The sequence below is a fragment of the Remersonia thermophila genome, chromosome 3, assembly GCF_042764415.1.
Source record: "Remersonia thermophila strain ATCC 22073 chromosome 3, whole genome shotgun sequence".
NCBI classification, from domain to species: Eukaryota; Fungi; Ascomycota; class Sordariomycetes; order Sordariales; family Chaetomiaceae; genus Remersonia; species Remersonia thermophila.
In genome coordinates this window covers 1,757,419-1,769,432 of record NC_092219.1, presented here as the reverse complement: position 1 = coordinate 1,769,432, position 12,014 = coordinate 1,757,419, and the positions used below count along the sequence as shown (strand labels likewise).

Here is a 12,014-nt window from a genome sequence, read left to right as displayed (position 1 = left end):
AGCCCCAAGGGTTGCCGCCGAGAGGGTGTCCCAGTGACCAGGGTCGTAGCACACGATGTGTGGTGCCGTACCCGTGGGTGACCTGCACAGTAGGGAGAATCTAGAGGCCGCTGCGACGCTGGCTGCACATCGGTATTGAGAAGGGAAACCACATGCTCAAAATGTCATGAAATTGTTGACCAACGTTGCGGGAGCTGCTCACCGAGAATCAGGTCTTGATCCCTCACCTCACTTCGGACGAGCCTCTGGGAGGAAGCTTGCGTCATCGTTTTTGCGATACGTCAGTTCTTGGAGGCTTAGAAGAGCTAGTTCGCTCTAGCTTGAAATAGAGCTGCCTGGCGCCCTCAGGCGTTCTCTCTACGCCTGATCCTGCTCTCCAGCGCCTGTTGAGGCTGCCCCGGGTACGCTGCACATCACCGCAAATAGCGCATTCACGTCATCCTGGAAAGGCGCTGGTTTTACTGCAATACAGTGGCACGTGGCCCTTGAAGAGTCATCGGAGGCCCGTGTCTGGAAAGGGGTTGATTCTGCTCGCTCACTGGATTGAGGACCGACCGATTCCGGAGCCAAGCGTGCGCCCTGCATAGCACAGCAGAGCCGCAAGCAAGCCACTTTGCGCGCCACCCCCGGCCGCCGGTTTCCTCAGATCATGGGTCGGACGACTGGGCGGGTATTTTCTTGGGCAACACGAGCCTCAACGCAGCCCATGCCGGCAGATCGACCGGGTGTTACCCACCGACATCGTCAACCCTCTTTGGCAGTGCATTCTTGTGGCCATGGTGAGAACAGAAAAGGGGGGTCGCCGGTGGCACCTAAGGAAAACAAGGAATTGTCCGGGATCGAAGCAGAGTGGCACACATCAGATGACGCTTTTCGGGAATTTGTCCCGCCAAACAACCACGGCTCAGTCCTTGGGAGCCTGCACGAGCACGTATTCCCTCGTGCTCGAGCCAAACTGGATCATGTCCTTGTTGCGAAGTTCCAGGTATCGACTCTCGGGGACCTTGGCATGGTTCAGCATGGTGCCGTTGGCGCTCTCGAGATCGATGAGGTACGGTTTCACGCGGCCGATCTTGTCGCCGTACTCGTTGCGCTTCTCGGTGTAGCGGAACTGAATGACGGCGTGCTGCTTGCTGATGCTGGGATGCTGGGCGGCGATGTCGACGACCGCCAATTCGCGCCCGACCAGCCAGCAGGTGCGCGTGCTGAGCTCGATCGTGTCGACAATGTCCTGGTCCTTGAACACGAAAAGCTTCCACGAATCGCGGGGCAGCCGGGCCTCGGCCGGCTCGTGGTACTTGAGCGTGATGGTGGTGCCGTCGGCTTGGACGACCGAGTTCGAGGCGGCGGCGAGGACGCCGGAGTTGCCAAAGTTGGGCTTCTCGACGGGCTTCTCGGGCGCTTCACCCTTGCTCATGGCGAACGAGTCGTTCTGAGAGGGTAGGGGGCCTGACCGTTTGATGAGGCTTCGCCCGTTGCTCGAACCGGGTTGGTCGGTATCGCCCCGGTGCTTGCTTCTTGAACGCGAGCGCTCTGCAGGGCTCCTTCGCCTGCCTAGGCGTCCTCTCCGGTCGTCCTCATCAAGGTCGCGCCTCGCACTTCCTCGCTCGCGGCTCCTCTGCCTGCGACTCTCGCGGTCGCGGTCCCTGTCACGGTCACGGTCCCGATCGCGGTCTCGTCGTCTGTCAATCTCACTATCCTTGTCTCTCCTCCTCTCTCGGTCTCTCGACCGTGACCTCCGATGTTTTGATTCCGGCGTTCTCGAGCGCTGCCGGCGGCCTCTATCGCGCGACCTGGACCGATGGCTCCGTCGCCCGGTCTCGTCATCTCTGTTTCTGTACCTTCGTCCGTCCTCGGTCGCGGAATCATCGCGGGGTTTGCGGTTGGTCCTCTGGTTGGCCCGGTCGGCCCGATCAGGGCTGTCGACGTCCATCCTGGACGGAGGTGGGTGGCGCTGTGGATTGTGCGGCTTTCTTTTTGGGGGGGATCAACAGTGGGCAAACCAAGACACAGGCATCGATTCAAGGCCAGCGACAAGATGAAGCAACAAGAAAGGGGGAAAAAGCACCTAGCACAATGGAGCTCTTTTCGCCTCAGGTCGTGCTGCCTTGACCGTGTGGTTGGAAGAGCGCATGTAGTGCTTCAAGCTTTTTGTTTGGTTGGAACAACATGTCGATTGACCGCCTGAAGCCGGCCTTGAATCGGGGGTCCACCTTTTGTGGGGCCTGCTGCCTAAGCCGGTCCCGACTGTTCTCTGTGGGGCAACCATTTCGGGCAGTGGCGTGGATGCGCCCCGCCTTTTCCCCCGTCACCCAACGTAAGGCGATGCGGCCCAGGAAACTGCCCGCTTGAGCGAATGACTCCCTGAACCGTGGGGGGGACCGTACTGCGTACAGTGTTCTGACGCATCAGTCGCGGGCAGTCCAGGTTGACCAGACTCCACCGCCTTCCGTCCAGTTGCCTGCCCGCGCTTGGCTTGGGCGTCCGCTGCCGGTTTCCTGTCACTGCCCTCCGACCGACTTCACCTTGTTCCAGCCTTTCTCAACCTGAACTTGCACTTCGCCTGAAGAATTCCCACCTCTCCAACATCTCACGGTCTGGAACGGCACTCTGGGGGGTTTTCTTCCTTTCTCAACGTCTCCCCTCACTTCCTCCCCGCTTCGACCTCCCTCTCCTGCCCTCTCCCCACCACCAGCCTCTCCGCCCTCCCTGTCCCTCCCCGTCCTCCCCCTGCCTTCAAGCCCCTGTAATACGTTCTCATCTCAAGTCATCGGCGTCCGTCCGACGACCTTTGCCCCGATTCCTTGTTTCCTCCCCGCCCCGCGCTGAACAACGACACCACCCGCCCATCTGCGTTGCGTGCTGGCAGGGTTTCGTGCGTTTGCCACCCTCTTAAGCCGCTCCTTGTCCAGACGTCCGAGCCCTTGCGAGTCTGTCCGACCGCGAGGGAAGCGTGCCACAAGGACACGACAAGGTCGTCACAATTCCCCCCACAACGCGGAAGCGAAAGGCCGCTGAGGCGACGATTTCCTCTTCAGCAGCTCTCCCCAACAAGAGGATTCTCGCCTCGGCCGGCCTCGACTCGGCGCCTCCTACGCCCGTGACGGCCGCCTCCCACGAAGACATGGATACCGACGACGACTTCATGTCCAACGTCTCGAGCGACGAGGACATGATCCAGGACGACAGCGACAATGAGGTGTCGGGCGACGAAGGTTTGTGCGCCGGTTGTCGCTTGGGCTCCTGGTGGTGCGTTCCATGCTGACGTTGGCTTCCCCGCGCAGACTTTGGCTTCGACGACGAACCCGACGTCTACATCGACTCGCAAAAGGACGTTGAGAAGAAAAAAGCAGCCTACGAAGTCAACTACAAGGTCTACCAACCATCCGACGTGCAAAAGCAACAAGATGACCTCGTCAACGAAGTCAACATGATCCTGGACATCTCCAGGGAGGAGGCGGCCATCCTGCTCCGACACTTCCGGTGGAACAAGGAGAGGCTGATCGAGGATTACATGGACCGGCCAAACCAGGTGCTGGACGCGGCCGGCCTCTCACAGTCGTCGGTCCGCGAGCTAAAGATCCGCAGCGTCCCCGGGTTCGCCTGCGACATCTGCTGCGAGGACGAGCCCGGGCTGGAGTCGTTTGCCCTGAAGTGCGGTCATCGATACTGCGTGGACTGCTATCGCCAGTACCTCTCGCAAAAGATCCTCGGCGAGGGCGAGGCCGCCCGCATCCAGTGCCCTTCGGAAGGCTGCAACCTCATCATCGACGCCCGGTCGCTCGACATCCTGGTGACGCCCGAGCTGACGGAACGGTATCACGAGCTGCTTCATCGCACCTACGTCGAGGATAAGGACAACCTCAAGTGGTGCCCGGCGCCGGATTGCGAGAACGTGGTGGAGTGCGCCGTCAAGAAGAAGGACCTGGACCGCATCGTGCCGGCGGTGGCGTGCCTGTGCGGGCACCGGTTCTGCTTCGGGTGCGCGCTCAACGACCACCAGCCGGCGCCGTGCGAGCTGGTCAAAAGATGGCTCAAGAAGTGCGCCGACGACTCGGAGACGGCCAACTGGATCTCGGCCAACACCAAGGAGTGCCCCAAGTGCAACAGCACCATCGAGAAGAACGGCGGCTGCAACCACATGACGTGCCGCAAGTGCAAGCACGAGTTTTGCTGGATGTGCATGGGCCTGTGGTCGGAGCACGGCACGAGTTGGTACAACTGCAACCGCTACGAGGAGAAGAGCGGCGTCGAGGCCCGCGACGCCCAGGCCCGCTCGCGCATCTCGCTCGAGCGCTACCTCCACTACTACAACCGGTACGCCAACCACGAGCAGTCGGCCCGTCTCGACAAGGACATCTACCACAAGACGGAGAAGAAGATGGTGCAGCTGCAGAAGGAGTCGGGCATGTCGTGGATCGAGGTGCAATACCTCAGCGCGGCGTCGCAGGCGCTCCAGATGTGCCGCCAGACCCTGATGTGGACCTACGCGTTCGCCTTCTACCTCGCGCGCAACAACCTGACCGAGATCTTTGAGGACAACCAAAAGGACCTGGAGATGGCGGTCGAGGCGCTGTCGGAGATGTTTGAGCGGCCCATCACGTCGTTGGCGGATCCCAAGCTCAAGGTGGAGATCATGGACAAGACGTCCTACTGCAACAAGCGCCGCGTGATCCTCTTGGAGGACACGGCCCAGAACCTTGCCGAAGGTATGCACAATGATGGATCGCTAAGGCGGTGCCGTGCGACGATGAAGATGAGGAACACGGCTAACGATGATGACCTAGGGCGATGGACTTTCAACACCGATCTGATCGGCTCGAGCAGTAACGGCGGGCCAAGCGTTCGGCGCTGAGGGGAACCAGGTTGATTGTCAAATGGAGAGGAGACGATGACGTCTTGCTTGGCGATATGCTCCGAGCCCGAAGGTGCCGGGCCCGGCGCGCAGGGACCCCATGGGTGGGCCACTGTGCAGGACATGTTTCTTTTGGCGGGTGCGCCGAAGCACCGATTTGGCGCTCTTTTGTTTTGCCCGAGGTGAAACCGGGCATGGACCACAGACAGGCACGTTGCATCAGGAGTTGGACGTGGAGCAAATGGGCGGGCAGACAGGCAGACAAGCAGACAGATGGAAGACCCACCTGCCTGGGTATAGGGAGGGAGGGATGTCAGGAACAGGCTGGGCTGGCTGGTGCATGCGGTATGCGGTTTGCAGGAACTGTACATGTTAGACGGACGGGATAGGATGGGCTGGATGGGCTGGATGGGCTGGGCTGGATGGGACTGGACCAGGGGCGGCAGCCCGGCGAAGGCGTGTGCGGCCGGCTGGCTTACGGTGTACTTTTGGGTTTACGTTTGATATTCACGTTAAGGTACCTCGGGTGCCTACCTAACCTAGCTCTTGCCTGCATATTTTACTAGTTACCTTGTTGACTTTGTTTTGTCAAGATGAACGCTTCTAGAAACCTGAGGTGAGGTACCTGAAGTTTGTGGTTGTATAGTACGTCGATGCATCTTGGTAGCCCAGCCCCGTCATACTACTATAGTTACCGTAGTAGATACCTACGCAGTATCTTCCGAAGCGACGGCGGACACCCCGCAGCGACAGCGATCAATCCGAAAGGGGTTGCCCGGGAGCCTTGCCGAGGGTTCGGGTTCGCGGGAAGCGGGCGGCCTTGTGGATGGCAACCCCACTTCGCGTGACGAGTTCCTGGCTTGGCTGACCTTGCTTGGCCATTGCCGCGTCGGGGTTTCTTTTGCATCTTGTTCTTCCATCGGTGGGTCTCTTTGTCCTGGAAACCAGCCGCTTTGGGGGGGGGGGGGGGGGGGCATTGGCTCTGAACGTTTGGGAAATGCGGGAAATCCGGGACTTTTGATCAGGATACCTCAGTCCCGTCAGGACCGATCAACAACCAATCTCAAAAAAGGCCCAACCCGTCCCAAGTCCATCGAGACAACCTACCTATACTGCCCCCCCCCCCCCTTCCGGTTCCCCCGTCACCACCCGCCGAACCGGGTCATCCCTCCCGCCGTCGAGGTGCGTGTGCACGTGGTACGTACATACGAAGTACATGCCTGGACTTGCTTCCCGGGGCCTTGAATGCCTCCCATGGAAACCTGCTCCGCTGTTTGCCGAAGCCGGGGGTGGGTGGGGGGAGGAGGGGGGCGTGGTAGGTCCCGGCTTGAGGCTGCGCCCTGGGTCAATTCTCACCCGCTGCCGAACGCCCATTCCGTGGCGGGGCCTTTCCCGGAGCGGGGCCCCCTCGCGGCACTGCCGTCGGCCACTCGCGGGATAGGCAACGGTGCCCTGAACAACTGAGCGCCCCAGGACCCGCGACTTCGGCGCATCAAACCCGGGGTCAGGTCGGGGAGGTTGTGGGGGAAAGGGAGAAGCCGGGGGGAGGAGGAGGAGGAGGAGGGGGGGGGGGTCCCAATGTTGATTTTCTAAATGCGTTGTTGATTTCTTCCGCTTTTCGCTTCCTTTCCTTTTCCTCTTCTTTTTTCTCTCCTTTGCTTTGCAAAACCTGTGTCTGTTGGTGCTGTTGTGTTTGTTGGACGGCCCTTGTGTTTTGCGGTTGCTGCAGGATATCACAACCGTCTTTGGCTTTTGACTTGTCTGCGGTCTCATTCCCCCTTCTACCGCCTGTGATAGCCGACAGTCGGACGCACCAAGTCCATACAGACCAGAGGAAAACAAAAGAAAAAAAAAAACAAAATGCCGTCGACGGCGCTGTGCATGCGGACGCTTCGGGCGTACGCCAAGTACGGCCAGAACGTGAGTGTTTACCCTGGTTCCTGGAAGAGCCATGCCGCCCGGCGGCTTGCTGACCCTCCTTTCGCAGCATGCTGCCCTCTTCGCCCGCGCCTTCTCGGCCACGGCCCGCCGGCGCGAGATCAACAAGATTTACCCCTCGGCCGCCGAGGCGCTCAAGGACATGAAGCCCAACACGACCCTCCTCTGCGGCGGCTTCGGCCTGTGCGGCGTGCCCGACACGCTCATCGACGAGGTGCTCAACAAGCCCGACATCACCGGCCTCACGGCCGTGTCCAACAACGCCGGCACCGACAACAGCGGTCTCGGCAAGCTTCTCAAGACCCGCCAGATCAAGAAGATGATCGCCTCGTACATTGGCGAGAACAAGACGTTCGAGTCCATGTACCTCACGGGCGAGGTCGAGCTCGAGCTGACGCCCCAGGGCACGCTGGCGGAGCGCTGCGCCGCCGGCGGCAAGGGCATCCCCGCCTTCTACACCCCGGCCGCCTTCGGCACCGTCGTGCAGACGGGCGAGCTGCCCCTGCGCAACAAGCCCGACGGCACCCCCGACCAGTACTCGTACCCCAAGGACGTCAAGGTGTTCAACGGCAAGAGCTACCTCTTGGAGGAGGCCATCCAGGGCGACTACGCCTTCGTCAAGGCCTACAAGGCCGACCGCCTCGGCAACTGCCAGTTCCGCCTGGCCGCCAACAACTTCAACGGCGCCATGGGCCGCAACGCCAAGGTCACCATCGTCGAGGCCGAGCACATCGTCGAGCCCGGCGAGATCCCGCCCGAGGCCGTCCACCTGCCCGGCATCTACGTCCAGCGCGTCATCCAGAGCACCGCCGCCAAGAACATTGAAAAGTACACGTGGTCGCGCGACCCGGCCGAGGCCGCCGCCGCCGAGGACCCCAAGGCTGCCGCCCTGCTCGGCACCGGCGACACCAAGGCCAAGCGCGAGCGCATCGTGCGCCGCGCCGCCAAGGAGTTCAAGAACGGCATGTACGCCAACCTGGGCATCGGCATGCCCATGCTCGCCCCGGGCTTCGTCGCCGAGGACGTCGAGGTGATGCTCCAGAGCGAGAACGGCATCCTGGGCCTCGGGCCCTACCCGCGCAAGGGCGAGGAGGACGCCGACCTCATCAACGCCGGCAAGGAGACGGTCACGCTCAAGCCCGGCGCCAGCGTCTTCGGCTCCGAGGAGAGCTTCGGCATGATCCGCAGCGGCCGCATCAACCTGACCATCCTCGGCGCCATGCAGGTCAGCGCCACGGGCGACCTCGCCAACTGGATGCTGCCGGGCAAGGTCAAGGGCTTCGGCGGCGCCATGGACCTCGTCAGCAACCCGAGCAAGACCAAGGTCGTCGTCACCATGGAGCACACCGACAAGAAGGGCAACCCCAAGATTGTCAAGCAGTGCGCGTTCCCCCTGACGGGCAAGGCGTGCGTGTCGCGGATTATCACGGAGCTGGTGAGTTTTTCTTCTTCTCCCGTCTTGTTTGCTTTCCGACTTGTACATTCAACAATGTTTTCGGTGGCTGACCGTAACGATTGCGCGACAGGGCGTGTTTGATGTCGACTTCTCCCACGGCCTGACGCTGATCGAGATCGCCGAGGGCGTGACGGTGGACGAGATCCGGGCCAAGACGGAGGCGCCCTTCAAGGTGGCTGACGATCTGAAGCCCATGCTCTGATGGGGACCGTGAGGTTGGTAGGTGTGTGTGTGTGTGTGTGTGTGTGTAAAGTGGAGAGGAGGGATTGAAGAGGAAGGGGAAAAAAAAATATCCTGCAGCTATTTTCCATACTTTGGCCGGGGGGGGTGGATTGGGTTGGATTGGATTGGATTGGATTCTTTCTTGGGAATACCCCGACCGGCGCGGTTCACGCTGGGCTGCCATACATCATTGGAGCAATCACGTTAATTGTTGTTGAAAACCCACCCTCAACTCGCTTGGCCGTCGATGATGCTGCGTGCTTCTCTCCTCCGGCCAACGGCATCCCTCCATCCATCTCCGGTTCCTCGGATTTCCGCGGGGTTTACGAAGACGCCGGCCCCAGCACGTGCTCGGCCAGCGACACGCTGGTGCCCGTGTTGTCGGGCTCGACGTGCACCTCCTTGACCTTGCCGTTCTCCACCACGATGGCGTAGCGCTTGGAGCGGTCGCCGCCAAAGATGGCCGATCCATCAAAGGCCAGGTCGAGCGCCTTGGTGAACTCGCCCGAGGGGTCGGCGAAGAAGCGGACCTGGCGGATAGATATTAGCATCCACGAGCATGCGAAACAAGACGGGGCGGGGGGTGGGGGGAGGAATCAAGGAGAGGGAATGAGGTCATCTTACGCCTTGCGTCCCGGCGGGATCCAGGGTTTCACCCCAAGCCTTCATGCTGTCCGACGCAGGATGTCAGCCACCCTTATCCTATAATATAGCTATCGCCCCCTGGCCTAGCCTGTGTAACTTCCCCCTCCAACAGCGACGCCCTCCCTCACCACCCCACCAACACCCTCCTCTCCCGCCGTAACTAATTCGCTTATACTTATATATACCTCCCTCCCCTACCTCACCCCTTTCTCTCGTGCCCGCCGCACCATCGCCAGAAGAAAGCAGAACGAGACATCCCAAAAAAAGGGGGGGAGGGGACTCACACAAAGACATCGTTCACGCTCACCACCCCGACCAGGTCGAACTCGCCGGCCCGCACCTTGGGATGCGCCACGTAGCCCGGGACATGCGTCGACGAGCAGGCCGGGGAGAACGCCGCGGGGACGCCGACGAGCAGGATCTTGCTGAGGCGCTTGGCCTCCTCGGCCAGGTTGACGCGGGTGCCCGGGGTGTTCTCCATGAGGGCGTCCGTGTCGGGGAGGGGGTCCCCGGGGCGGACAAGGACGGGGCGGGTGGCGTGGAAGGACCTGGCCGCGGCCGGGGCCGTCCGGGCGGCTAGCGGGACGAGGCGGCGCGGGGCGGTGACGGTGGCGGTGGTGACATGGCGGGTGAGGGGCCGGAGGAGGGACATTGTTTCTGGCGGGGTGGCGAGAGGAAGAATTGGCTCGAAGGAAACGCAAAAGGACGAGGAATTGGTCTGGGTGGTTGGGAACTGGAGAGTCGAATTGCGGCTTGTCCTTGTCTTCTGGTGGGTGTGCGTTTTGGCGCTGCTGTCCGAGCGTGTGTTGTGATCGCCGTTTTGAAACCCAAAGTGACATCACTCGCAGCGGAGCTGGCAGCGAAGCTTGGAACTTTGGGGTAACTAGCTAGGAGGGTTAGGGTTGTGAGCGGCCGGAAGGAAGGGCATATGAGGGGCAGAGGAGCTCCCACGCTTGCGTACCTCGGGCACCTTTGGCTGTGCGCTGCGAGATTCCAAGCCATCCACAACGGCCGAATCTCAGGTGCCGTGACCGAGTACTTGAAGTTCACAGAATCACCTACACAAACCTGGACCACGTATCATACACACTCCATCTTCAGGCAAATCACAAGACAGACACAATCCATTCTGTCCTCAAGACTACCACACGCCATGTCGACAGCCCAGCGAGCCTTCTCCTTCGTGGCCGCAACCAAGAAATCGGCCAAGAACACGCTCTACCTCCACTGCAACGTCAAGCCGGGGGCGAGCAAGAACCGCGAGGGCATCGCGTCGGTGGGCGAGGAGGCCGTCGAGATCTGCGTGGCAGCCCAAGCACGCGAGGGCGAGGCAAACAAGGCCGTCATCAAAGTCTTGAGCGAGGTGCGTCACCCCTTGCTGCCTGGCTGGCTTACTGGCTGGTCTCTCAACATGAGCCGTCCCATGCATGCCTGTATGTGCTTCATGGAGGTTGCTAGTACCAATCCGCTCGTGGTGTCGCTAACATGTCGGTGTCTTCCTCCCCACCGCCCTGCTCAATGTGTAGGTCCTGGACCTCCCCAAGTCGGATCTCCAAATCACCCACGGCCTCAAGTCGCGGACCAAGACGGTCGCCATCGTCGGCTCGTGGGTCGACAAGGGCGAGGAAGAGTGTCTCAGGCGCGTCCGTGAGTATCTGGACAAGGCGGCCGAGGAGAACGCATAACCGGGACGACTCTCGTGGCGCCGACGACATCGCGGACGACATGCCTGCCCGCTGACCAAGCAGCTTGAGGCATCGCCTCGCACCCTTTCGGGATGCAGACGCTGCTGCCCAGCCCGTACGAGGCCCGCGATGGGAGACCCGTCCAAGATTCGTGTCCAGCGGCGCCTCCAAGGCACTCTGCGTCACGACGTCGACTACGACGATCACGACCACGACCGCCACGAGCTCCTTCAACGGAGGCCGCGAACTCTCGGCGGCACAAGGCCACTAGGCCGTGCCCCGCCGCGGGCCGTCCCCGTCGTCCCCCCTCTCGTCGTCGTGCCGCCCCTTCCCCCTCTCGCCGTTCCTCGGGTCGATGATGTTGTTCCTCTTGTAGAAGCCGATGGCGCGGGCACGCGGGACTGCCGGCTCGAGGGAGGATTTCTGTACCGGCTCGCGGCAGGCTTGGAGGATGCCGGGGGGTTCTCGACAAATGTAGTATCGGTCGTCCTAGACGCAAGAGAAGAGGTTCGTTAGCCATGTGGAGCTTGGCCCGCGTGGGCGTGTGAGTTTCTCGAGGGGTACAAAGAGCGTACATGAAGGTGGTCTCGGAGCCAATCTCGTGCGTCGTTGGCTCGGGAAGCCTGGCTGTGCCTAGTCCAAGTCCAGCGTCAGCCCTCCCCGTCCATCCCCGCGCTCGCTCGCGCATCCGCGGCGACATACCGTTCTGCGCCTCCTGCTGCTGCTCTTCCTTGACCTTCATCCTCCGAAACGACTCCGTCATGGGCCCCTCGGGGAAATCCACGCAAAAGGCGTTCATGTTGAGGCCGTACAGGAAGCTCGCGAAGCTCTCGCTGAAGCGCGCCAGGCTCTCGTGCATGAGCTGGAAGTGCATCATGTTGGCCTCGAGGTCGGCGACGGCGTCGGACAGCTCGGCGAAGGCCGGCTCGAAGGCGTTGAGAGGGAAGGTCGCGGCGCGGTCGCCCTGCACGCTGCTGCGCGCCGACTCGCGGAAGGAGGAGCGCGAGGACGGCCGCAAGGGCGTGGTTGGGCGGGAGCGCGAGGTCGAGCGCGCCCGGCGCGGTTGGGCGTCGTCGTTGGCCATGACGGGGAGAGAGAGAGTTTGAGCCCTTGGTGAGTGAGTGGGTTCGTGTTGTGGCGTCAACTCGGGACGCTGATAGCCCGGGAGAGGAATAAAACTCTTTTCGATGTACCTTTGACTTCTTCCTGACGA

The 12,014-nt window shown here is 61.5% G+C and overlaps 6 protein-coding genes across 6 annotated transcripts; 3 read left to right on the top strand and 3 right to left on the bottom strand.

Moving 5' to 3' along the window:
• Positions 1-904: 904 nt before the first annotated feature.
• Positions 905-1,933, bottom strand: VTJ83DRAFT_3316 (uncharacterized protein; the record flags this gene model as incomplete). The annotated part of the gene is made up of 1 exon (XM_071009681.1): positions 905-1,933. The coding sequence occupies one exon, from the start codon at positions 1,931-1,933 to the stop codon at positions 905-907; it is 1,029 nt and encodes a 342-aa protein (XP_070867194.1).
• A 1,191-nt stretch (positions 1,934-3,124) lies between these two features.
• Positions 3,125-4,855, top strand: VTJ83DRAFT_3315 (uncharacterized protein; the record flags this gene model as incomplete). The annotated part of the gene is made up of 3 exons (XM_071009680.1): positions 3,125-3,215; positions 3,285-4,709; positions 4,788-4,855. 3 exons carry the CDS (start codon positions 3,125-3,127, stop codon positions 4,853-4,855), a joined length of 1,584 nt encoding a protein of 527 aa, XP_070867193.1.
• A 1,860-nt stretch (positions 4,856-6,715) lies between these two features.
• VTJ83DRAFT_3314 (uncharacterized protein) lies at positions 6,716-8,451 on the top strand (the record flags this gene model as incomplete). Its single annotated transcript, XM_071009679.1, has 3 exons — positions 6,716-6,775; positions 6,843-8,228; positions 8,320-8,451. The coding sequence occupies 3 exons, from the start codon at positions 6,716-6,718 to the stop codon at positions 8,449-8,451; spliced, it is 1,578 nt and encodes a 525-aa protein (XP_070867192.1).
• Positions 8,452-8,794: 343 nt separating this feature from the next.
• VTJ83DRAFT_3313 (uncharacterized protein) lies at positions 8,795-9,768 on the bottom strand (the record flags this gene model as incomplete). The annotated part of the gene is made up of 3 exons (XM_071009678.1): positions 8,795-9,001; positions 9,096-9,141; positions 9,401-9,768. The coding sequence occupies 3 exons, from the start codon at positions 9,766-9,768 to the stop codon at positions 8,795-8,797; spliced, it is 621 nt and encodes a 206-aa protein (XP_070867191.1).
• Positions 9,769-10,269: 501 nt separating this feature from the next.
• Positions 10,270-10,801, top strand: VTJ83DRAFT_3312 (uncharacterized protein; the record flags this gene model as incomplete). Its single annotated transcript, XM_071009677.1, has 2 exons — positions 10,270-10,479; positions 10,643-10,801. 2 exons carry the CDS (start codon positions 10,270-10,272, stop codon positions 10,799-10,801), a joined length of 369 nt encoding a protein of 122 aa, XP_070867190.1.
• Positions 10,802-11,031: 230 nt separating this feature from the next.
• Positions 11,032-11,885, bottom strand: VTJ83DRAFT_3311 (uncharacterized protein; the record flags this gene model as incomplete). The annotated part of the gene is made up of 3 exons (XM_071009676.1): positions 11,032-11,290; positions 11,377-11,434; positions 11,504-11,885. The coding sequence occupies 3 exons, from the start codon at positions 11,883-11,885 to the stop codon at positions 11,032-11,034; spliced, it is 699 nt and encodes a 232-aa protein (XP_070867189.1).
• Between the last annotated feature and the right edge of the window lie 129 nt (positions 11,886-12,014).